Source organism: Pithys albifrons, chromosome 2 (genome assembly GCF_047495875.1).
Source record: "Pithys albifrons albifrons isolate INPA30051 chromosome 2, PitAlb_v1, whole genome shotgun sequence".
Classification (NCBI taxonomy): domain Eukaryota; kingdom Metazoa; phylum Chordata; class Aves; order Passeriformes; family Thamnophilidae; genus Pithys; species Pithys albifrons.
The window spans coordinates 4,901,300-4,927,222 of NC_092459.1; the positions used below are offsets into that span (position 1 = coordinate 4,901,300).

At 43.5% G+C, this 25,923-nt stretch overlaps 1 protein-coding gene across 2 annotated transcripts; it reads left to right on the top strand.

The window, feature by feature from the left end:
* The first annotated feature begins 11,376 nt into the window (after positions 1–11,376).
* On the top strand, positions 11,377–20,659 carry LOC139668597 (WD repeat and coiled-coil-containing protein). 2 transcript variants are annotated; one of them, XM_071548261.1, is made up of 5 exons: positions 11,377–11,484; positions 11,842–11,960; positions 13,690–15,559; positions 18,087–18,204; positions 20,245–20,659. In XM_071548261.1, the coding sequence occupies exons 3-5, from the start codon at positions 13,709–13,711 to the stop codon at positions 20,508–20,510; spliced, it is 2,235 nt and encodes a 744-aa protein (XP_071404362.1). In that variant the 5' UTR covers positions 11,377–11,484; positions 11,842–11,960; positions 13,690–13,708; the 3' UTR covers positions 20,511–20,659. The 2 variants fall into 2 exon arrangements, with proteins under 2 accessions (XP_071404362.1, XP_071404363.1); XM_071548262.1 differs by lacking the exons at positions 11,377–11,484; positions 11,842–11,960 and adding an exon at positions 13,080–13,452.
* Positions 20,660–25,923: the final 5,264 nt, after the last annotated feature.

A 25,923-nucleotide genomic window follows, 5' to 3' on the forward strand; every position in this document is an offset into this window, starting at 1 on the left:
GTTTTGATTCATAGAGTTCATGTCCTCCTCATGCAAGTATCCTCCCAGAGACAAAGGAATCATCATTGTAAATCACCTACGACCACAGGCATGCCAGGTAACAAGGTGTATTTGTACTGCCTTGTTCACAAAGATCTCTTCAAGCAGTCTCAAGGAGCATTGCTGATTGTAAAAAAAAGACTCCAAACATAAAATAAATCTGACTTTTTAACTATTAAACACATCTGTTACTTTACAGTTATTGGGTTAATTGGATTTCCTGCTACTTTGAATTAAAATTTTGTTCAAAAGGGTGTTTGTATTATTACTGCTTCAAAAATTTGGTTTAAGTCATGCTTTCCTTCACTGAAATCAGCACAAATCACTGAAATCAAGTAGGTAGCACAAAGGTTCACAGACTTAGTATGGTGAGGGAAGACATTATCAGATTTCTAAATGACATAGCAATTTCCAAGCAGCAGATGTTTCTAATCCTGCAAATACACTTGAATAACATCCTTGTGTCCCATAACACGCTCTGGCATTTCCAATACTTACGTTTTGGCCAAGCAAAATGAAACTTAATTATAACTTACTAGAATGATGAGAGGATATATTTTAGAGGACTACTTAGGCTCAACTAAAGGAAGAACTGCAATGACATTTTTCTCACAAATACTATCTTCTATGAGTGACAGTCCCATAGTTTGGTCCACTTGAACTGAGGCCAGTGAAACATAGAAAATATAATACAGAAGAACTCTGAGAGGGTGAAAATCTGAATTAGCAGACATCATTAAGTATCCAGGCTTTGAAGATGCTTCAGAATTTATAACCAGACATTTCACTGTCAGTCTGTCACATTACCATTTTAATTTTTCATGCATTACTCTTCCACAAAACAATCTGAATATTGAGAAGATCAGGAATAAGAGGAGATTCTCTGATTTTTTTTTTGGAGCTGAAAAATGACAAACTTTCAGATGACAAAACAATTAATTTCAGGGAATAATTGTATGTAAAATTAAAAAAACTTAGTTCTGTGATCTTTAATGAATTTCTGGATTTGTTATACTTTGGTGAGCTTGTTTTCCCTGCTGTATGATACAAGGAATATTGAACTAAGAAGTAACCAATCTGTCTGAAGGCTCTGTCATCACCAAGCACAATTACTTTGGTAACAAACAAGGACTTCAGTTCATTTCATTAGACACAATTTCATAGGAAGGCTTAAGAAAAAAATACTATATATCACTGAAAATTGTATAATATTAAAGAATAGAACTGCCCCCACACTTATGAACATGCTACTGTGTATACATATTTGAAAACAGGTTTTTAAAGTGTATAGATTGACTTAAAAATTAACAACAATGGAACAAAATATTTGTTTTCAGGCAATGATTTAGGAGAGCAGCACAGTGCAGAACTATCATATCTGGTGTCTATCACAGGGCTGTAAAATTAAAATTGAAAGCAATAAAAACAGGAAGAAGTGCTGAAGAGATTTATTCAAAGCAGAGGATAAATTTTCAGCTTTGGTTTGGATGGAGAACAGATGGAGAATCAGTGAAGTAGAGAGGTAGAGGATGACTGTTCTATTAAGCACAAGCTGTACAGAAGATTTTTGCACAGAGTGACAAAGGCATGTGGAGACCGAGTTTGTATTGAACTAGCTGAGCACAGAGTAGGCTGTGAAAAGGAGAAAAGCATAGACTGAGAAGCATTCACCATCCTCCAGAAGTGCTATTTCATGGGGGCAAAATCACTCAGTTTAGAAAAAGGAGAGTTGTTCAGGTCACCTAAATATCATGAAAGCACTAACCCCCTTTCTTAGCATCTCACCAGGAGAAAGGACAGGTTCTTCTGGAAGAATAACAAGACCACTGGGACTAAGCTCCTGTCCAGAGCCACCTGACTTCTGTCTTCTGTAATTAAAGCAGAGGAAAGCTAGGAAGACTAGCAGCTTAAATTAGAAGTGGAAGCAGAATGACTACCCTCATTATGCCACACCAGTGGCGCTCAGAAGTCCAAATGGTGTGCCAGCTCCTCCAAGACATCTCCCCTGTGAGGAATAAACAACATACCACAAAGTCTAAATTTCCATTTTAATTACTCTGCATCTTTATCCAGCACATTTATATGCATCCCAGTATATTTTTAGGAGTTGCTATAGCTTTACTTAAAAGTACAATCTGCTTCAAAGTAAAATTAAAACTTACCTTACATTTTCCATAAGTTACCTGCTAAGCATGCACCAGTCTGCCTTCTCTTCATGTTTTTTTTTGTATTGGCACACTTCTTAAGAAAATTATAACAATGAAGTTTTATATTCCACATAGGGTTTTTCTTCTTTGATTTTGAAAACATTTTTGTGAGAACAATAATAAAACAATATATAAATGAAATGCAACAAAGTCAAAGTAATCTGAAATTCTGTTGGCAAATCTCTGATGCTGACTTTTTCACAATGAAATTTTTTTTTATTCTTTATAATAGCTAAAAAGTGAAAGATTACTGCAGGAAGTGTATAAAGTATGCCCTGTATCACCCCTAACTAGTTTTCCCCTTTTTTCTTCTAATATTCTAGAATAGTGTTTGCTATAGTCGTGAATTTCCTTTAATATCTTTTCAATCACTGAAATAGTACAAACTATAACATCAAGCCTAACTTCCTTTCCCCTGATTCTCACTTTCATCTGTGTTTTCTCAGCTTGGAAAACGAACTTACTTTTAGTTATTTTTCCTTTCAGATTTTCCTGCCTTAACAGAAAACCAGAAGCATTGTACCATTTTCCCCATCCAAAATGTAGTTGAAGAGTCTGTCTCTCTAACCCAGGACAGTGCCATTAATTGTTAAGTAACTCCTGTCAGACATTTATCTAACTTGTTCTTAAAAAAAAACCCAACATACAGCACCAGGTTGCACTAACCCATCCTTTAGAACTGGACTCATCAGCCCTGACATTTAAGCATGTGGAGTTAGGCAAGGTAAATCCTGAGTGTTATGAAATGTCACACATGAAAGTATAAATTTATTTTCTATTGTCAAGCACAACTGAAATTAACTTATGTATTATATGTATTATAGTGGGTTTTATGTTAATAGTAGTTTTATATGTTTAGATATACATTAATTAGTCAATGCTGTGGCTTTGTGCTTCCAACAGACTGAGGCAATTTCACAATCTTCATGTTAGATGCAAACTCACTTTGCTGAGGTTCTGTACTTCTTGCTCTATTATCTAATGGACAAGGAGAGAACTGCCATTAGCCCCAAGGCAGTGACATTTGGGTACTTCTCACAAGTCTCCAAAGTGCTCAGTGCACTGTCCTCCCTTTCCTCCACTATTATTTGACACGTGCACGAACAGCCAGGTCAGACTAAGTGTTTGGGGGCACACCGTGCCAAACTTCAGGACTGGCACAGACACATCTCCCATATATGAGGTGACATTTGCAGTGTTACACAGACCTGTCAGTTAAAACCATTAATACTTGACAACCTCTGTCCTTTAGCAAGGATCCATCCCACTTGTCAGCAGGCACCATGGTACCTTAACAGCTAAGGAAGGACACAGCACACACCTAAACATCTAAACACCATGACTGAAAAAAACGGAACTGAAATTCCAGACAAATGCAAACCTTTAGTTCACTTCAGAGGCAACAGTCTTGTCCTTCAAATCAAACATACTTAATAAATTTTAAAAAATATAAAAGGCACTATGGAAAGACACAGCTCTCAAACACTACTTTTTTTTTTTTAAGTACAAAATTCACAATAACATACTAAATCCAGCAGTCAACAAGCAAACTTTTGCCATGTGAGAAAAGCTCTCTTGTCCTTATGGAAATTTAGCCTGGGGACGCTGAGGTGACATTTTCCGAAGCACTGGTGACAAGCCTCCTCATACTCACTGGACCCCTGCTCATTCATCCTGCAGTCACTGGATGGAAATATATGGGCCCAAACATTTATGGGGATAAAAATACCTACCAGAACACTTTGAAAGCAGATCAGTTTCTCAATTCAACCTACGGCTCAGCTGCACAGTTGTCCCAGCATAGAGAAATCACAGCAATTGGTTACTAATATGCCCACTGCTATCATAGCTCATACCTTTTATGTTGGTGAATTCTGTGTCTCTGTAATTATCAATAAATTTCTTTTTAAGTTTAACACTTCTGTGCATTTCACAATAAGACTCATTCCATTTTGTTACATGTTACCTACCTTAGACAGCATAAAACCATTTGATTTGTAAGTATGCTGCTAATTGTTTCCCTTGTTATCTCTCCCTCAGAAACTTAGTTCACCCAAAAATAAGTCAAATGAATCAAAAAAAGCGTAAGTCAGAGCACTGGCTCCACTACAAATTATTGTCAAAATTTCCTTTGAACTTCAAACAAGTTGCAATTTCAGTCAGTTTGTAAATATTCTTATGCTCATGTAACTCATACACAGTTGTCATCTCCATTTCCATGTCTACCTTTCCTCATTAACAATTTATTTAGCTATCAATGATATTGTTATCAACACAAAATATAGCTACACTGATCTGCATTGATACACTGTTATCTCAAAGCACTTGTACCTGGTAACAGCATAAAAGAAAACTGTGCATGACAACAGTGTGCCAGAAATGCAGAATTACCCTAAGCAGCAGCAAAGATGAAAGCAGTGCTTTTGCAGATTAGTTACATAAAAGGAAAATAGTAAAAGCACCAGTAAGAGAAGGCAGTATCTAGGACTGAATAGTTTACAGCCATGAGAAAGAGTTCTCACAGCAAGGTTTACAGAGAAGAAGGAGAAAAGATGTCTATATATGGGGCACAAGTGAAAGGGAACTCCAGGTGCCCACCAGAAAGATTAAGATCTGAACAATCTCTTTCACAAGATAATTTTAAGTATCTGTAACGATGTGATTTGTGTATCAGCTTGATTCTGGATTAACCACAGTTACAAAGATGTGTAATTTAAAAGAAGATATTATTTGTTCTTAAGATGTATGCCTGGAAATGTTCTTGGAAAGATTATTCCAAAGGAACACTGTCATATCACAAATCCTTATTTACAACACAACTGGTTTACCCAAATCAATTTTAAAATGGAAAGACTCTCAAAAGGCTATCTCATTTTTAATATACATTATGCTATTCTGGTTTTGCATGTTATTTATGGTATACAACACAGTGTGACTAGTCGGGAGACTGATTTTTACTTCCTAGCACTTCCACAGCACAGCAAATACATTAGGTTGGCACAGAGCTTTATGCCACTGCTCGGGAAGGTCCATTTTCCTCCCTCAAATCAGAGATTTTGCGTATTTACTGTTTATGTCCTTGCTTTGTGCAGCTGTCTGTGACATACCTGAAAACTATTCTGTCCATTAGGTCTCTCTTTATAAAGTATCCTTTTCTCTAAGCAATACCACTGTCCAGTTTCTCTCACAGACATCCACCCTGGACCTCATTTCTCTGCTCTGTTCTAGCATCTGTCTCTCCTGAACTGCAACAGAGTGCATAGAATTTAGCTGATGGTCTGTTTCAGACACAGAAAACCACTGGTGCATGTTTTTACCTGCAGAAAAAGTAGGCTGTGACAGCAAGAACAACTGCAGGGGATGACAAAACATCCCTATGTGAGTTTTCTGCATTGCCCACGCCTTCTTCCCAGTGTAGGAAACAATCAGCTATTTAAAAACTAATATAAACAACATCCTGAGTCTCCTTTTTCTCTACAACAGGCAGAAAAGTGTTGGACCTGTGCAGTGCAACCTGCTAGACTTGAGGAGACATGGAGTGGTGTGGAAACTGCTTTAGGACATGTGTGGTAGCTACAGCTGCAGAGAAAAGCAGTAATTCCCACTGACTTTGTTACTGTTCTAATCCCAAAATTTGCACTAATTCACTCCACTCCTCAAAGCCTGAAGCCACAAGGAATCCCCTGCAAGACCTTGTGCACAGAGCATAAAATTCAGTTTTGCTTGTGCTGTGGAAACACTATGACCCCATCTGGCTGTACTCAGCCAAGCTGAGTAGACACAATTCTCAGTGAGTCACACACAAGGATCCTATTCACACCCCCCAGCACCGTCTGCCACCTTCTAACACCATGATATTGACTCAGGACTAGGATATTTTCTGAAAAGTTGCTTGTCTTACATTATCTCCATTACTAATCATCTCCTGAAATGAAGAAGAAACATTTTAATCTAATCATAAAAAGCACATAAAACATCTGTATCTTTTCGCTACCAATCTTAAGCTTCACCACATCACATTTTAGAGGTCTAAATTACATGGAAGTGCCTCATTAAGTTTTCCCATTAAGAAATACTATTATGAGATCAATTTGTTCATTCAGTAGTGTCCATAACCTGGATTAAATATATGTTTTCTTTCAATGGTGTTTATTAAGTTCAGAGGAAGCATCTTTAAATTATTCTTTTCCCTTAAAACATTATGTTCTTGGAATATATATATGTTCAGTAAGAGCAAAGAAAAAATCTACGGAGTACATAAATAAAAACTCTACAGTGTGTCTCTCTACCACATCCATTTCACCTTCCTTCCCTGCCATTCCCTCCCTCTAACAGATACTCATAACTCTTCTGCCTCAGACTCTCCTATATTCTTATTAACGCTATATTGCAACTAATTTGAAAAGCAGACACCCAAATGATACAACAAATTAAGTTATGAGAAGGCAAATCTGCTCTCCATGCAGGGCCTGTGAACAGATTTGTGAGCCTGCTCAATGTTTAAGGATAAGCCTGATTCAATGCAATCATATGTTTTTAAAAACCAAAACATGTACTTTAAGTGAGCATGGCCATAGGAAAGAATTTCTGTAATTTCAGCCTTTTAAATACTTTTTCTTGCATAATTTCATTGCCTCACTTTCTACCTTATATACATCTGCTGAGGGGTTCTGCATCATTAAAATCCCTGAAGTCACAGACACACTACATGTATCAGCAGCGAACAGCTTGAAAAGTCTGGAAAAGAAAGAAAGAAAACAGGAGATGTTTATTTGCAGTGCAGCTGCTGAGGAATAACCACTGTGAGTAGCCATGGCTCGTGGCTGCTGGCCAAGCTGCCTACAGCCATTTCCATGCTGTTCTACAAGGCAAAATAACCAGGCTGTGGTTACCCAAATAAGACACACACTGTTAGGCATAGAAATAAACACCGAGGTGTAACAATAACTACCCACACACCGTCCTGGCACTGTGGTAGGTTGAGTGCTGGAACAGGCTGGGGCAGGCACTGGTTGGGGTGGCTCTGAGGGGTGAGGGGGGATGATCCCCTTGGCCAGGCAGTGCTGGGGGGCAGTGGGGCTGTGGCTCCAGGCAGCCCATGGAGGGCTGTGGGGTGGGTGGTGGAGAGGGAACCAGGAGATGAGGGCAGGCAGGGAGGATGCAGGGATCGAGGATGAGATGCAGGGATACAGGGTCCATCTGTGGTGGGTGGAGGTCAAGGGGAAGGTGGGACCGCTCGGCCAGAGCGAGTGAGTGGGACAGGGACAAGTTAAAGCACAGTTCAGTGCATGGCAGGAGACTGTGCTCTGGTCAGGAAATGGTGCAGCCTCCTCTGTTTTGTTTTAATAGGCTTTTTAAAACACTCACATTATTTGAAATTGGTTGTTTCATTTGTTCTTCTGATGCCCTCGTGTACCCTGTACCATTACCCAAGGCAGCGAATAATGCCTCAAATCTCCCCCTGTGCTGGGCACTGGTGAGGCCACACCTTGAGTCCTGTGTCTGGTTTGGGGCCTCTCAATTCAGGAGGGACATTGAGGTGCTGGAGCGAGTTAAGAGAAGGGCAACACAGTTGGGAAAGGCTATGGAGCAAAAGTGTGATGAGGAGCAGCTGAGGGAGCTGGAGGTGCTTAGCCTGGAGGAGGCTCAGGGGTGACCTTGTTGCTCCCTACAGCTCCCTGAAAGGAGGGTGTAGCCAAGTGGAGGTCAGGCTCTTCTCTGAGGAAACAAGTGACAGCATGACAGAACATAGTCTTAATCTATGCCAGGGGAGGTTTAGGTTGAACATCAGAAGAACATTTCTTCACAGAAAAGGTTATTAGACACTGGAACAGGCTGTCCAGGGAGCTGGTAGAGTGACTGGAGATGTGGAAGGAAAGACTGGATGTGGCACTTGGTGCTCTGGTCCAGCTGACAAGGCGATGTTTGGTCACAGGTTGGATTTGATCTCAAAGGTCTTTTCCAAGACTTGATTCTGTGATTCGGAGACAATCTCATTTCAGTGAAAACATTATTTTACAGATTTTCAATGAACTGTGAGTTTTTGTGATATTCTTGGTTCCTTTATAGGACTCTATTAGCATTTATACATATAAGAGAGTTTACATGATGAAAATAAGTCTTTAAAAATATTTAATTGTATAATTATAGGTATAGGAAACAAAAATTAACATTTAGTGTGAAAATGTCTTTGAGGCATTAAACTGTGGTCTCTCTGCTTTCTAAAACAATTTTGAAATGTCTATTTCTGTCTATTAACATGGATAGTCAATTCAAGTTTATATGAAAATAAAAAATATGAAACCATTACTATTTAACATGATTCTTATGTGATTAAAATTATAATCAGTAAATTGATTATAAACTGATAATAAACCACAGAGAAGTTGGCATTCGGGTCCTCTGCTTATCTTTAGAAACTCAAAACATAACCTTGGAAACCTATTCATTATCTCCAAAATTGATGTATTTCTTTATTTTTTTACTGCAACTAACAGCATATCAAGGGCCTGAAGCTGGCAGAATGCCTCTATTTCATTTCAAAACTACAACAGTTTACACAAATCCTTTTCTCCACCTCCAGCCATCCCTGCCTCTATCCCATCACCACTTTTTTTTTTCTGAATAAGCTTCCAAAGGAATCTGGAAACTAACTTTTTCTAACTTTTTTCAACTTGATTAGCAGGGATTTCTCTTCCATAAACCTTTGACATTATAAACAGTATAAGAACAAGTACCTTCTTACTCCTTAAAACCTTCTCTAATGCACCAACCTGTCTTTCAGCATCTTGCAGGTGCCCTTTCAGGTATGAAACAGTCAAATTATGTTAAGCTTTTTTGGTTAGAGACAGCCCATGGAATTTTACCTTGAATCCCATAGATACATAGATATCTAAAATCTATTTATTGAGCTCAGAAATTTTTCTGTGACTGAGACAAAATCTGCATTTAAATGGTATATGCCTGAAAGTCACCAAGCTTTAGCATGAAGATTCTCTGTTGGTAGTTTGTTCCAGTGGTCAGTCAGACCCACAGCTGTGTCTTCATATTTGAATCCATTCACTGCTCTTGTTAAACCTCCCTTCATTAACTTTAAAAGCTTTTTAGTGCTTTTTTTCCCTCCCTCTGTAAAGGCACTCATGCAATATGGCCAAGTCACCACCTAGTGTTCTTCTTTTGCTAAGTTTGAGCTTCTTACATATTTGATCCTGCAACAATTTTAAGCATTTCTTTTTCAACACCTTTGGCAGTTCTTTAAGGCACTTTTTCCAGTATTTCAACATCCTGTCAAAAGTGTTTGTTTCAAGAAGTGTATGATGACCTGAAGTGCTGAGGAGTGGCAAAGTAGCACAGTCTTGCAATAAAATTAACTTTTACAAAAGGCTTTTAAGGAGTTATGCTTGATGCAACAGATTGGGATCAGGTAAGTTGTATTGCATGGTTCTGTGCTATATTGGTGAAGCCACACCTTGAGTGCTGTGTTCAGTTCTGGGCCCCTCAGTTCAGAAAGGATATTGAGGGGCTGGAGCGGGGCCAGAGAAGAGCAACAAGGCTGGTGAAGGGACTATGGGGAGAGGCTGAGGGAGCTGGGGTTGTTTAGCCTGGAGAAGAGGAGGCTCAGAGGTGACCTCATCACTGTCTAGAACTACCTGAAGGGAAGTTCTGGCCAGGTGGGGGTTGGTCTCTTCTCCCAGGCACTCAGCAATAGGACAAGGGGGCACAATGGGCTCAAGCTCTGCCAGGGGAAATTTACGTTGGATATCAGAAAAAAATTCTTTACAGAGAGAGTAATCAGGCATTGGAATGGGCTGCCCAGAGAGGTGGTGGATTCACCAGCCCTAGAGATTTTTAAACGCAGATTGGACGTGGCACTGAGTGCCATGATCTGGTAAAGGGACTGGAGTTGGACCAAGGGTTGGACTTTATGATCTCGGAGGTCTTTCCCAACCCAATCAATTCTATGATTCTATGATATTTATATGCTGTCTTCACCTCAGTGTGACCCCTCACATTGCAGGGGGTCACACACCACACTGGGAACCCAACGTCCTGCTGCTGGAGGCATCTCCTGTGGTCCCTTCCAAGGCGTCTCTGAGAGTCACTCAGTGCAGGCAGGTGGTGGGTTGAGGTGTCACACAGTGTGTGGCCCCTGGGAGCGATGGATGTGATGACAGTGCAACAACCACCTCCCTCAATCCACTGGTGATGCTTCACTACCCCTGTACTGGGGGGCATCAGGCACAGCATCGCCAGCCAGGTGAGGGAGGGGATTGTCCCACTCTGCTCTGCACTGGGGTGGCCTCACCTGGAATACTGTGGGTAGTTGGGGCACTGCAATATAAAAAGGACATTGAGCTGTTAAGAGAGTGTCCGAAGGAGGGTCATGAAGACGGTGAAGGGTCTGCACAGGAAGCCATATGAGGAGCAGCTGAGGGCGCTGGTGTGTTAAACTGGAGGAGGCAGAGGGGAGACCTCATTGCAGGTACAACGTCCTCGTGAGAGGCAGAGGAGGGGCAGGCACTGATCTCTGCTTTGTGGTGAGCACTGACAGGACTCGGGGCAACACCACAACGCTGAGTGGGAGGAGGTTTAGGCTGCCCATTAGAAAAGGGTTCCTCTCCTAGAGGGTGGTTGGGCACTGAACAGGCTCCCCAGGGCAGCGGCCACAGCACCAAGCCTGACAGAGCTCAGTTTGGATGACACTCCCGGGCCCATGGAGTGGCGTGTCCTGCGCAGGGCGAGGGCTCGACGATCCTGATGGGTCCCTTCCCACTCCGGACATTCCCTGATCCCCAATCCCAGCCCCAGATGGCCCCCGGCCCAGCCGAGGGCACACGGCAGGGACGGAGCCGCGCCCGCCGCATCTGCCGGGTCACAAAGCGCCGATCCCCCGGGCCACAGAGCGGCACCGCTGCAGAGCGGCCGGGCGGGGCGGCGCTGGCGCCCCCAGCGGCCGGACGGTGCTGTGCGGAGGGACCGTGCGAGGCGGACGGAGGGAGGCGGACGGAGGGAGGCGGACGGAGGGAGGCGGACGGAGGGAGGCGGACGGAGGGAGGCGGACGGAGGGAGGCGGACGGAGGGAGGCGGACGGAGGGAGGCGGGCCCGGCCGTGCGGGAGGGACGGGGGAGGCGGGCCCGGGCCGCACGGGAGGGCGGTGCCGCCACAGCCCAGCGCCGCGGGCGCTGCACGGCCCCAGGGCCGCCTCACGGGAGCCGGGCCGGGCCGCGGGCTCGGCGGGTGAGCGAGGCCGCGGCCGCGGCCGCGAGGGACGGAGAGCGGCGGGCGGGCCCCCGGGCAGGCGGGGAATATCGGTGCGGGCGGGCCCGAGCAGGGGGACGGCGGCGCGGTCGGGCGGTTTTTTTCGGTTGCTGTCCGGGCGGCCGCCGCCGCCGCCCAGGGCCGGAGGGTCCCCCCAGCGGCTCCTGTGCCCCCGGGGCTGGGACGGGCACCGTGTGTCGTCGAGCTCCCGGTGTGTGGTGCGGCACCTGCCCGGGGCGCTGGGCCTGGTGGGCGCTGCAGGAGGCGGTGACGGTCTGGGCGCGGGGCACTGGGGGGCAGTGGCAAATGAATCTCCTGCTCTGTCGCCTTTTCCAGGTTCGTTGGGATAGTGGAAAACATCCCTTCTGTCACAGGAACCTCTCCAGATGGCCCAGGAGGCTTTAGCATCCTGGCGTGTCCTGTGAAGCACGTTATTTCGAGCCTCCCGGCCATCAGTAAGTGTTGCCCAGCCAACATCCAGTGTTAAAGTTCCTGCACGTGGCAGCTGCTTAGCAGGGTCGAGGTTGGTTGTATTGGAGGGTAGAGGAGAGGCCAGGTAGATAGTGGAGAAGTTGAGTTGGAAATGTCTCTGATAGTGCTTTTCTACCATAAGGTAGGATCCAGTGTACTTAAACTTATCCCTGACAGGCATTTCCTTAATTGGCTCTTACAGATTATGAAATTCATGGAGTGCCTTTCCCCCCTCTCCAAGGTAACCTGCTTGAATGCTTAGCTATCACTTATAATCACAGTTTTTCCTTAATAGCTGACCTAAATCTTTGCTGGAACTAATCTGATTATTATCTTGCACTATCCAGAGTATGCCTGGAGAGCATGGATCCATGTTCTCCTATCAGCAAGCTGGTGGGTGTTCTCCAGGCAGAGATCCCAATCCTCCGTGTGTCTCTCTGGTCCCTGAGCTCTGTTAGGCATTTCCATCATCCTTGGACTCTGAAGTAGGTGCAGTACTCCAGTGGAGATGCTGTAGCAGTGAGGGGATGGGGTAATTACCTTCCTTGTGTATGGCATCTCTCCTAAAAACATTGCAGAATGATGCTGTTTGGCAACTTTCTCACATTACTGAAATACTCACTTTGTGACCCACTGTAAGCCAGGCCGTTTTTTGCTATACTTCTACTTAGGCAGCTATTCCTGAAGAGGTATCCAAGTTGGTGGGGTTCTTTTCCTTAGCTGAATATATTATTTTGCCCTTGTTATTGGTCTGAGAAGAAGTTATCTTGATCATCATAACATAACTTTCTATGCAGTTTTAGTCTTTGAAATCCACTCTTGCAATCCTCTTCCTCCAAGTTTAGGATCATCCACAAATAATTAATGAAAATACCCAGTGGTGCCAGGCCCTGCACTTTGTGTTAAACCCTTCCAGTCTGACAGTTTGACTTTCTCAAACACTTCTTGCTTTTCATGTTTCCCATTAAAGCTCCATCTTGTTCTGTGCCATGACTTTGCAGCTGCACCAAACCCTGTGGAGAATCTTAAGTGAGGAAACCATCACTTCCATTAAATTGTCTTTTGTGCACAGAGTAGGGATTGCTCATAGCTCATATATAAAATCCCAGACTTTTCCAAAGTGTTGGTGCCTTGTGTATGGCTTCTTTTAAATTCTTTTCTCATTCATTTCCTCAGAAAAATCTGCTTTGATCCCAACTTCCTTCAAAATTGCATTTGTTTTTTAGAGAGCTTTCTGGAATAAACATACAAATGCCTGGTTCTGGCCTGCTTAAGACAGGATCAGATTTGTAGATAATACATTAATGCTTGGTTATACTTCTAAGGGATCACAAATGGTCTGTGAAGATGAGAGTGAGATGTGATGTGCTGAAAATTGTTAATACTGAAATAATCAGAAAATACTGTGAAAACAGCAACTTGTTGATTTGAATGAAAGGACTGGTGTTGTCATGGAAATGCAGCAGAAACCTGATGGTAAGCCTATGTAAACAGCAAAGTTTCTTTCACTTAAAATTGTGCTTCACTGTGGAAATATTACAAACTATAAATTCTAGGGTTTGGTAACTAAGCATAGGTGAACATTATGTGTATATTGACTTCAGTGGAAGGAAGAGTCCAGCACTGACAGGATCCTAAGCTGAGTAATCACACAGGTATTGTACTCTGTCTGCTACAATAATTTATTTTTGTTTCTCATTCTGATTTTTTTAGATGTCTCAGTTTAAAAATCATGGAGCTGGGAAGGGCGAAGCTCCTGCGAACCGGCCTCAATGCCTTATGCCAAGCAATTCACCCAGTGCATGGACTTGCCTGGACAGACGGGAAACAGGTGATACTGACTGCAGTACACCTGCACAATGGAGAGCCCAAATTCGGTGACTCGAGTGTTTTTGGTCAGTTTGAGCACGTCCATGGGCTGTACTGGGGCCCGTGTCCCCCCGAGGGCCCAGCCCTGCTCACGGTTCAGCACAAAAAGCACATCACCATTTGGCAGCTCTGCTTCAGCGGTGCCGACAGGAGCAACCTCTTGGTGTCTCAGATCTGTGACATCAGTGAGCCGTACCCTGTGCTCCCCCAGGGCTGCGTGTGGCACCCCAGCAAGGAGGTGCTGGCCGTGCTGACCACCCGGGATGCCTCTGTCTTGCCCTCTGTCCACCTCAACAGCTCCAGGATCAGCGCAGATATCAAGGGCAGTGGGCTCGTCCACTGTGCGTGCTGGACCAAGGATGGCAACCGCCTGGTCGTGGGCGTGGGCAGTGCCCTTCACTCTTACATTTGGGATGACGCTCAGAAAACGCTGAGTGCTTGTTCTTTCTGCCCAATCTTTGACGTGGGAGGCTACATCTGTGCCGTCAAGGCCACAGAGAATTCCCAAGTTGCCGTTGCCACTGAGCTCCCTCTGGACAAGATCTGTGGCTTAAATGCTGGGGTTGCGTTTGAAGTTCCCTTGAGCGTTGAAACGGAGTCGTTCCCCTCTCAGTCCAGCCTGGGCGGGGAGGAGGAGTATTCCATGGATGGGGGGAAGAAGTCCCTGGACACTGAGAAGCCCTTGTCTGTAGTGACATCTCCTGTGGACCTAACTCATATACTTTCGAGCAAGCAGGGTGCTGATTCCAGCCCTCTCCTTCACCTGAGGCCCAAGGACTATCTGACAGGGAGTGGCCAAGATTCTTCACACCTCATCCTGGTGACGTTTGAAAGAAAGGTTACCTCTACCAAAAAGGTGAGCATCCCTGGCATTCTGGTTCCTGACATAATGGCTTTTGACCCCAGAACTCAAACTGTATCGGTTGCCTCCAATACTTGTAATGTTATTTTAGTCTATTCACTGACTTCATCCAATTTACCCAATATTCAACAAATCCAACTAGAGAAAAGTGAGAAACCAAAGGGTTTGTGCTTCTTGACCAATAAATTGTTACTGATAATGGTTGGAAGCCAAAAATTCAGTGACCCTGCGTTTCTTCCCTCTTCAAGATCAGACAAATACATGATCCGATTGATGATTAAGAAACTAATATTTGAGGATGGTCCTTCAACATGTGCATCAGTGGATGGCAGCTCCAGTTTGAATGTTTCCAACATTCCTCATGATCCCTCTAGAGATGTTCACCCTCTGAGCCGTGGGCTCCTGATACCGGATCGCTCTGTCCTTCAGTCCCCTACAAGCCGAAGGAAACTCATTGAAGAAATCAAGAGTCCTGCTTATGAACAGAACTTGGTGTTGAACATGAGTGACCTCAAAGACAAAAAGATTTCCCTGAATTTTCCTCCAGCTGTTGAGACTCTGGATGCTGAACCGGTCAATCGGACTGTGGCACTGTCTGCTGCATCAAACAAGCCAACATCTCCCAAAAGGCAGGCAGAGGCACCATCCAGAATACCCAACTCTTACAAGAATTACCTGTTCAGTGAAAAGGAGGCAAGTTACTTTTTGAAAAATGTGGAGAAACTGTCTAGTAACTTCACAGAAATGCAGCATCATCTCTGTGAATTAACTGAGCTGCTAAAATCTGGGAAGAGGAGTCTTCCAGTGTATCCACCTTCTCAGGAACCGTCTTTTATTAACATCACCTGCCAGGTAATTTTAATATTGGAAGCCTTAATGATGAAATCCGTTTATGGCTTAATGTTTTTTGTAATGTTCCTGTAGGTGGGACTGCTGTTAAAAGTCCCATTGCTCCTTAGACTTCCAGTGTTTTGAAAAGCAATAGGAGATCCGGGAATGTGCAGCTCCCTGTTCCCACCTCATGCTGGGCTGAGCCCCTCGGCTCTGACCCGGGCAGCCACACCTGCTCCCTCTGCACAGGGGCTGCTGGGACTCCAGAGGACCCACATGTGGCAGCTCAGTTGTGGAATTCAAGCCCTGTATGGAGTTCTCAGAAGGGAATGATTTCCTAAGCAACTTCCAAAGCCTTATGTTCAGAAATTTAGACAAGTCAAGATTTCCTCATATGGGAATTGTTATCAATCTCCCACTCTCCTGTGAGGACAACTAAAATAATGGAGACTGAAAGTAAAGCTAATTGCTTTGGCTCAGAAACAGAAATGTTGCTAATTAGCATCTGGGAGGAAAGAGACCATTAGGGATGCAATAGATAATTCCATTAACAGAGATTTAAAATGGATTTAAAATGAAATTTCTTGTGAAAAACACTTTCATTGCCTGACAGATTTGCTCTTGCAAAATCTCATGCTAGAAAGGGTAAGTTACCTGAGTATCAAAACCTGGCACAAATCTACTAGGTCTCTTCTAGAAGTCAGGTTAGTAAACCTTAGTCAATATGCAATAAGCTCTTATTTTTCAGCTTTATTTTTGCAAAAAATTATTACCATCTTTTGCAGCATTGAACTCTCAGGCCCTAGATCATGTTCCCTCATTCTCTTCACTTTTTTTCCATTGTAAACATTTAATAACTAATATCTTATTTTTGTAGCTCTCTTAAATATTAATTATGTATGGAGCATTACTCTGAAAAGTGAACATTTCCCTCAGAAAGTCTGATGTTGCATTTATGAGGTGTTTCTTAGAAACCTTTAATTTGAGGTAGCACAAATCTTTGTTAAATTCTCGTACTCGGCTCTTGTTTTAAATGTGCTTTGAAACTGAGTTCTAAATATCACCTTGTCTTGATGTCCAAGGACAGGTTGGATGGGGCTTGGAGCAACCTGGTCTGGTGGAAGCTGTCCCTGCCTGTGGCAGGGGCTTGGAACTGGACAACCTTTATGGTCCCTTCCAACCCAAACTATTCTGTGATTCCAAGAGCTGGGTTAGCTGCACTTGCATGGAGCTTCACAGATTAAAGTAGTGCCTCATTTTCAGTCAAAAATTTTGCTCACTGATGATTTATGGCAGGAAAAGCATTTGACCTTTGAATTACAAATGACATCGGAAAATCTGGCAGAAAATGCTGGGTTTTAACTTCAGCCAGAGTATTTTTGATTGAGAAATTGTTAACAGACAAACAGGGATCCTCACCTCGTGTGCTGAGCCCTGATGGTTTCTCAGCTTTCCAAGTGATGAGATGTATTTTACAAAATACTGCGGAAACCAAAGTATCCCACATGAATAGGTTTTTGACAGGGATGGGTTTATCAGTACAGAAGGCGAAGAGCACATGAGAATCTTCAATGCAAGAGCATTGAAGGTGTGTCAGGGGAAGTTGAGGTTCCATTTTAGGGAAAGGTTCTTCACCCAGAGGGTGGTTGGGCACTGGAACTGTTACAGCATCAAGCCTGTTTGAGTTCTAGAAGCGTTTGGACAAGGCTGTCAAGCACATGGTGTGACTCTTGGGATGGTCCTGTTCAGGGCCAGGAGTTGGACTTAATAATCCTTGTGGGTCCCTTTCTGCTCAGGATGTTCTGTGATTCCATGATCTCCACCTTCCCCTCTGCCATACGCTGTCCTTATGGGTGCATCGGTCCATTCACAGCATGGAAAAGGAGACAGAATTTACTTGATCACGTTTTTGTTGTGACCCAGAGATATTATCAAGGCTTCCCTGCAAAGTGATGTGGTTTTGTGAATTTTATTCTGCACAAAGTGTGTAGTTTTGGCAACAACTAATTTTTTTAGATATAAAAAATGTTTTGCTCTGCCCCACTGGGCATATTTCTTGGAGATGCTTTTTGGATTTAAGGCTTGGGGCAGTGATGGTCAGAGGTGAGACAAACAAGCTCTTCCGAGTTGTGAGTCTGTTCCTCACCCCAACATTCACGGGCAGGAGTTCTCTCATCTTCTTAAGTTGTGGATCAAAGAGGGGGTGTGTGGAGATGGGAAACCTGCAGCTTTACAAATTCCCTGGGAAAATGTCCTTCCCAGGTGGAAGGATGAGAGTGAGGATTGCACTGTGGATGAAGCTCATGGTTTCTTCAGCAGCAGTGCGTGATGTCCTCTCTTGTTCTGACACATGTGAATGAGCACAGTTCTTTGCTGCAGCCACTCGGAGCAGCTGTTTGAGAGCTGAGACTTTAAAGGATAAATCTTGCAAATGGGTCTGAATGAATGTAGCATTTGAGTTTCTGTGATCCTGTTCTGATTAGTGCCATTCTGACATCTATGCTTACTGTATGGCGCGGTGTCTAATGACTCTTTCTCACGTTTACAGAAGCAGCTTTCCAGAAGTGACTCAGATGAAAGTCGAGCTGTTCTTCTTTGCAATGGTAAACTCTGCCTAAACGTCGTCCAGCAGATATTCAACCTCTCTCTTGTGGAAATGCAACATGGTATGTTGTGATTATCCAATAGAAACACTTTAAACATGTGTTTTCCAGAGAAGTTGTGGATGTCCTATCCCTGGAAGTGCTCAGGGCCAGGTTGGATGGGATTTGTAGCAACCCGGTCTAGTGGGAGATGTTGGAACTGGATGGTCTTGAAGGTCCCTTCCAACCCAAACCATTCCATGATTCTATGATTCTGTGTGACATTCTCAGTGAGCAATATACATATTCCAACCCCAAACAATTATTAATAAAAGTTTGTTCACTTGTATTTGAACTTAAAGATTCCTCTCTGTTCTTTTTACTGCGAAGAATCTTTATGTTAAAAAGAAAAGAGCCAACTTTTATGTATTGAAAACCCCTTAGCAAGTAACTGGTTACACAGAGGACTTACTGTCAGTACTGTTCTATTTAAGTTTTCAGCTATTCTAAAGACAGAAGTCTGAATTACAAGGTTTGGGTGTCTGGTGGTTTTGGGAACACAATTTTCTATGTTTTATTCTGTAGCTCCAGCATCTGGTCTCCTTTAAGAAACACTGCAGTCCTTTATAAACACAGAAGTAGCTCTGTACCCCTTAGCAGTGCATTTCACATCAGTTTTTGCAGTGAAGGACACTGCCTGTCTCACTGCTGTCATCTCTGCTGTTACCTGTTCTTGCCATGCCCATCCCCTGTGTCTGTGTACATGTCAATTCTGAGTGTCTTACTCATGGCAAAGGTAGAAAACACTTTTGGGATATGATCCCTCACTACTCCAGGTGTTCCCTGTACTGTATTCCAGCTTTTTTCCCAGTGTGTCTGCTGTCTGCTTGCAGACCACTGAGCAACCATCCCAAATCTAAGGCCCCTGCTCTTACCATTGTGCAGGTTTTATTTCTCTTTAAGTAGTTGTTGGAATATGATTTTTTGAAATACAAATGGGCAAAGTAGGAATGGTATTTTCAAGTTTGGTCCAAATGAGATATTAAGCTGAAAGACTAAAGTGTTTTGTGCTTTTAAGCTACAATCTTCTTGTGACCTTGCTTGTGACATGAGGTTACATAATTTAAATTTACAAACAGCTGGAAATGTTTCTCTGAATTCCCTTACCCACTCTGAACTCTGTTCTTTTGCTTCATCAGCTTAATGGATATAAGTATAAAAATTTTCTGATTTACATGGATTGGCTGAAGTCAGTACTTCAGATTCAGTAAATTATTTCAAATTGTAAAAAAATGCTAACGATGAAGTCAAAAGGCAAATGGACCAGAGACATGGGGTTTGTACAGTACAGTGTAGTGTTCTGTCCTTTATTTATTGGAATGAAGTATATTGAAATTACACAATAGAAGCAGTTTCTAAATTGTCTATATTACATTAATTTGTCATTTAATTTACTAAATGTCTGCTTTTTACAATATCTGCACAACTGTGAAGCAGCTTATCAATAGCTAATTAAAAACAAGTGTGGATGGTTATGAATCATTTGAAGTGTGCATTTATTATTGTCTCATCTTGAGGCAAATTTCGTCCTAGTTGCCAAATGTCTTTTGGGATATATAACCTGTGTCTTCCCTTACTTTTTTTTTTTTTGGTAGAAAAGCTATAAATGTACAGAAGCATTTCATTCTAGAAGAAAGTCCTGGAGAAGAGGAGGCTCAGAGGTGACCTCATCACTGTCTATAACTACCTGAAGGGAAGTTATAGCCAGGTGGGGGCTGGTCTCTTCTCCCAGGCACTCAGCAATAGGACAAGGGGGCACAATGGGCTTAAGCTCTGCCAGGGGAAATTTAAGTTGGATATCACAAAAAAATTCTTTACAGAGAGAGTAATCAGGCATTGGAATGGGCTGCCCAGAGAGGTGGTGGATTCACCATCCCTGGAGATTTTTAAACGCAGATTGCTGAGTGCCATGATCTGGTAAATGGACTGGAGTTGGACCAAGGGTTGGACTCAATGATCTCCAAGGTCTTTTCCAACCCAATCGATTCTATGAAATAGGTTTTATACCTTAAACATACCTAATTACACCAAAAATTGTCAACAGCTGCTTACGTGTCTTCACAGGTTCCTCTTGGATCGTTCTCACAGCGGACAGCGAGGGCTTTGTTCCCTTAACATTTACATCCATGCAGGAGATCATCATAAGAGATGCCAGTGCAAAAGGCTACAGTGCCCGTTCCTCCAAAACTTTGGACATCATCAGTTCCACACAGGGGTGTAGATCTGCTTCTTCTGAAAGCCTGGATATCACCTTGGAAGTCCTCAGGGACTGCTCCTCCAAGACCTTGGACAGCGGCAGCGCTTCGGAACAGCCCGGCAATAAAATGTAGTTTTGACAGTGATTTTGCAATGCCTGTCTGATGGTGGGGGGCTTTTTTATTTACTGTGTAGGACTGCAAGTTCTCAACAACAGTCTCAAATGATTGTTGGATTTCTATGCTTTTTGTTACATTGTAAATTATTTATTTGATCCTTGGAAGCATTGACTTTTTTTTATACTGAGCAGTGTTTTTTTAACTATGCCTCTTGCAGTACAGACCAGGTCTTTGTACCAGCAGTTGAAAATGTGTGTTCTTACAAGTTTCTGAGCTCAAGTTTACATCTTGGTCTTTACTATGTTGGTGTTTTTAGATAATAGTAAACTGGGATAATACAGAAATCCTCGAAAGCGCTGCCTTGTCCCCTATTTCTTCACTTCTGAGGAAGCCTGAAATACTACACTGGTGTTATGTAGGAACAGTGCCTGCAGAAGTGCACCTGGGTTTGCACTGGTGTAAGCACCAGTTTAGGTTCATGGAGTTTGGGACAAAGTATAATCATGTGGAATATCCATAGTGTGTAGAAGCAAGATCCTTTTCTCCTCCTGTACCTGCCCATAGCACCTCTCCGTGCTTCCATCTCTGTGGATTTGGGGAAGTGGCTGTCACGTGTCTTTTTTGTGGTTGGAACATCCAGTTAAAACCTGACAGAAAAAAATGTTCTGTGGGTTTTTGTAGTGAAAAAGAGAGAGAAAATGCAAAGGTGAAGTTAGATAAAGTTTATGTAAGCACAAGTTTATGTAACGTGGATTGCAGCACTGAAGAAAAGACTAATCCAAGATTGCTCCCCATAAAATCACAGCATGATAACATTAAGCAGTTTATCAGGCTTTCACAGTGGCGCTTGCTGTGTGAGAAGGCATCAAGTGAGTAGATTATAGAATTGGAGCTGCTGTCTCAGGACTAAGATAATCTTTTTTTTTCATTGCCTATTTGGAAATTTAGCCACTGTCCACAAAAATGCACTATTAAAGTTACAACAGTGGCAAAAGCTGCTGAGAGCACTCAGCATTGCATGGTGCAACTACAAGTTACAGCTTTTGATGAACAGGGGAGGAGAGAAAGGGATGGAATAATTTGGCAACCATGGGCTTCGTCCTTTACATAACAATTGTGTTCTCAGTAATGGTCACTGTTTAATCAGCAGGTGGTCCATGATTAAAGCTCCCCTTACCAGAAAGTCATTGAATCCAGAGCCTCAGCACTGGGTGTGCATTCAAAGCAGGCTCGATCCTGGGGACAGTCCGTGTTTCTTCACAGCTGCCTGACAGTCTTTCTTCATGCCTGTTTCTGGTTCTAACATCCCACTAGCCCACAGGAGGAGAGGGTTAGGGCTGAGCACACTTGGCTCTGCATGACACATTGCCCTTGAATTGCCTCAAATGCTGCTTCTAGTATTTCATTATGCAGCCAAGCAGTGTGAAAAAGAAAAGAGACCAAAAACCCTGGTTTTGTGAAATTTGGAATTCTGCTTTGCAAAATGTTGTTTGCACAGCAAAGCCTCTTAATAGCATGAAGTAATAGTGTTGCTTTGTTCTGGTATGTACTGTCTAGTAATTATAGAAACCAGTGTGCCATGGGTTAGTAGTCTTAAGGTAAGCTAGACACTTCAGTAGGATGAAATGGTAAAGATCCAAGATTCTGGACAGACAGAGCCAAGGTTTTACAAGTTTGACAGGCCATGTCATAGAACAAAGAAAATTTGCTTATTTTGAAATTGTTACCCATTTGTATTATGTCTAGATTGGCAAAAGACAGTCTCCCACCAGAAGCGAGCTCAGTCTCAGGTTGCACCAAACAGATTTGAAGAGCTCCTTCAGCTTCCCAGGTGAGCACCAGGAACTACCTGTACACAGGACATTGCCATGTGGGGTAACTGAAGAGGCACAGCAAGTGCAAGTCACCCACTAAAAAGTTTGGTCAAGGGATTACACTGGCCCTGGTGCACTCTGTGGGCAAATACTGCATTTAAAGTATAACCCTAGGAATCTCAAAAGAAGGAAATCCTTACATTAAGAGAATTGCTTATTTCATGGAATTATAGAATGGTTTGGGTTGGAAGGGAGCTTGAAGATCATCCAGTTGCAACCCCTTTGCCATGGGCAGAGACACCTTTCACTAACCAGGTTGCTCCAAGTCCCTTCCAACCTGGCCTTGAACACTTCCACAGGGATGGAGACAGCCACAGCTTCTCTGGGCAACCTGTGCCAGGGCCTCATCACCCTCACAATATAATTTCTTCCCGCTATCTAATCTAAACCTGCTCTTTTGTCACTTTAAAGCCATTTCCCCCTTGTCCTATCACCACAGGCTCTTGTAAAAAGTCTCTCTCCAGGTCTCTAGCACTGGAAAGTATTCTAAAGTCTCCCTGGAATCTCTTCTTCAGGCTGAACAACCCCAACTCTCTCAGCCTGTCTCCATAGGGGAGGTGCTCCAGCCCTCTGAGCATCTTTGTGGCCTTCCCTGGACTCACTCCAGCAGGTCCATGTCCTTCCTCTGCTGGGTATCTCAGAGCTGGATGCAGCACTCCAGGTGGGGTATCACGTTTGGCTGTCTGGGCTCTGAGTGCACATTGCCAGCTTGTGTTGAGCTTCTTGTCAATCAACACGCCCAGGTCCTTCTCCTCAGGGCTGCTTGATTTGTAATCACAAGATTATTCCTAAAGCTATGGGCTGGTCTGCACTGAAACAACATTAAAAAAAGGCCCAAATCAGTGACAAGTTACCAAGCATAACCCAAGAGTCCTTAGGAGAGACTACAGAGTGTTTTGGGGGAGTTTTCTTCTCTTACGGCTCCTTTTTCACCTCTACAAGTCTCTCTGAGAATTCTGGAGTTGCCCATTCTCTCTGCCTGGCCAGCTCAGCACAGCTGAGACTTCAGGAGTCTGGAGCTGGATCCAGCTTGGCTCCATCCCACATTGATGTCAGCAGTACCTGTGCACTGAGACTCATGATCCAACACGACCAGCACTGGGGGAATTGTTGAAGCTGCTGGATGTGGCAAATGTGCAGATGACTTCAAAGGTGATCAAAGGGTGAGTTTCTTTTGGAAACACAAAGAAGTAATTCCTCATGGGCTCCAAACAATTTGAACAGAAACACTGTAAACCTGGTTCTACCATCATGGTGACAAGCTGATGGCCCAAGCTGGCCTTAGGCAGGAAAAAACATCCTCTGGGTAAAACATAAAATTCCATGATGGAAAACACTAAGGTGCAAAGAAAATCCTTTTTACCCTTTGCTGAGTGTAGATGATTCCATGTACATCAGCAAGGACACACTGGCAGGGTGCTGGGTCTAAAGTAGCTCCATGGGTGAAGCTGAGCAAGTGACCATCAGTTCCATTAGACCTGAGCAATTCTTCCTTACCATCTACAGAAGTGCACAGCAAAAATGAGGACAGACAGCTGAAGGGTGTAGCTGAAAGTCATGGTCTCATCTAACATCATCAGGGATAAGAAATAGATCAGGAAATAAGATTTATTTCTGCTTCTGCTGTAGAGCAAACATGCACATTTCCCAACCATTCTACAACTCTGCTGCTATTCCATTGGGGTCAGAGGCTGCTGCTCTGTAATGTCTCTGAAGTGGTACTGAGGACCCAACTCTGCAAAGTGCCACAGCTCAAGGACCATTATCCCTCCATTGTTTGTTCAGCTCTGTCATGCCAGGCTGTGTCTTCAGAGACTAAATTTTCAGGTGCAATATAGCAAAAATTTCTCCTCCTCTGCCTCAGAGACAGACAAATGCTGCTGCTCTGTCTTTTGAATGAAGCTTCCCAGTGAAATAGCATCTGTTTGTGCAGCAGATTTGGTGCTTAGTGATATGAAAGCTCTCTGAATTCATACTTTAGGACTACAGCTTATAAGCATTTTTGTAGTGATGATACCCAGCACTCGTGCTGCACATTTGAACTGTAGTCTTGCAGAGAATTAAGGTAAAAAGGTTAAGGTAAAAAAAAAAAGGGGGGGTGGGGGGAAGGAACTGACAAGAGCAGGGTATTCTTTAAAACATTGCCCACTTCAGCTACTTTACTGAGAATGCAGACGGTGAAATAGGGATGAGACGACACAGCAGAGATTGAACTGAGCAGCAGTTCTTATAAAGTACAGGACTGACTTAGGGAATTAGTATTCAAATCTTCAGAGCCTCTCTGAAAATCCAGTGACCTGACACAGAAGGTCCCAGCCTTCAGGAACTCCCCAGGGACAGATGTCTGAGGTGGTATCCACCTATTAAAATGGGGGACTCGGCACAAGGGATCTAATCCAGCTAAGCCGAGGCAGGTCAGGGAGCTCACAGGCAGGCACAGCGAGGCAGGAGGGAGAACACGTCTGCAGGAGGCACAGCCTCCAACAGCAACCCCCTCCCTCTGTGCCAGGTAGGGAAGCAGCTCAGATATGTGGTTACCTGTGACCTGTGGGGGAGGTTTAATTTGGATATTAGGGAAAGGTCCTTCACCGAGGGTGGCTGGGCACTGAACAGGATCCCCAGGGCAGTAGTCACATCACCAAGCCTGACAGAGTTCAAGAAGCCTTTGGATGATATTCTCAGGCACATGGTGTGCCTCAGGCATGGTCCTGTGCAGGGCTAAGGGTTGAACTTGCTGATCGTTGTGTATCCCTTCCAATTCAGCATATTCTGTGATTATCGTTAAGCAGGAACTACAAGGGGGATGACCTGGAAGGGGAGACTGGGATGACAGTTGGACCTGGTGACCTTAAAGGTCTTTTCCAGCCTTAATGATTCTATGAGTCTATGACTAGTGACCAGCTCAGCTACTGACTGCCAGCAACCAGCCCAGTACGGAAGATTTGGGCTGCCATCACTATGCTTCAACAAGGACAAGGAACTGGGCATGGTTTGCCTTATGGAGCACTACCCAGCGACGCATAACTCCATTATCCTTTTCTTTCCTTCCTCTATCTGTGTAAATCCATTTGTTGGAATTGCTTGCATGCAGGTGGGGAAGTGCTGTCCATTAGGCACCCGACTGGTTTAATCCAATTGCCCATATTCTTACAACTGTATTTGGGTATTACCTAAAAGAGAACCCCTGAGGACTGAACTTGGGGTCTGTTACTGCCAATCAGCAGGAAGGCAAGAGGTTTACATTAGATTAGCATTTAATCTGAATGGCTGTCAACATGAGAATCTGCGTCTTTCAGTCACACGTTCTGAACACATGTAAGGCATACACATCATTAAAAGCTGACAAAGAGACATACAAAGCTCATTCATTTTACAGCACCAACCCTGAGCCCTAAAGAAAGTACAAAAATAATCTTACCCTGCACTTAAGTCTTCCATTCTTTTAACTTAAAAAAAATATTCATTTTCTTAACAAAAGTACAACTCTGATAATCAAATAAAGTAATGAAATTTTCAAAATATAAAAATAGTCTGCTCCATTTAATCTACAGAAG

Excerpts from the sequence above, each read along its gene's own strand:
- LOC139668597 (XM_071548261.1), top strand. The coding sequence starts at position 13,709 with ATGGAGCTGGGAAGGGCGAAGCTCCTGCGAACCGGCCTCAATGCCTTA. Across the intron at positions 15,560-18,086 it reads TTATTAACATCACCTGCCAG|AAGCAGCTTTCCAGAAGTGA; the intron begins GTAATTTTAATA and ends TCACGTTTACAG. Across the intron at positions 18,205-20,244 it reads TCTTGTGGAAATGCAACATG|GTTCCTCTTGGATCGTTCTC; the intron begins GTATGTTGTGAT and ends GTGTCTTCACAG.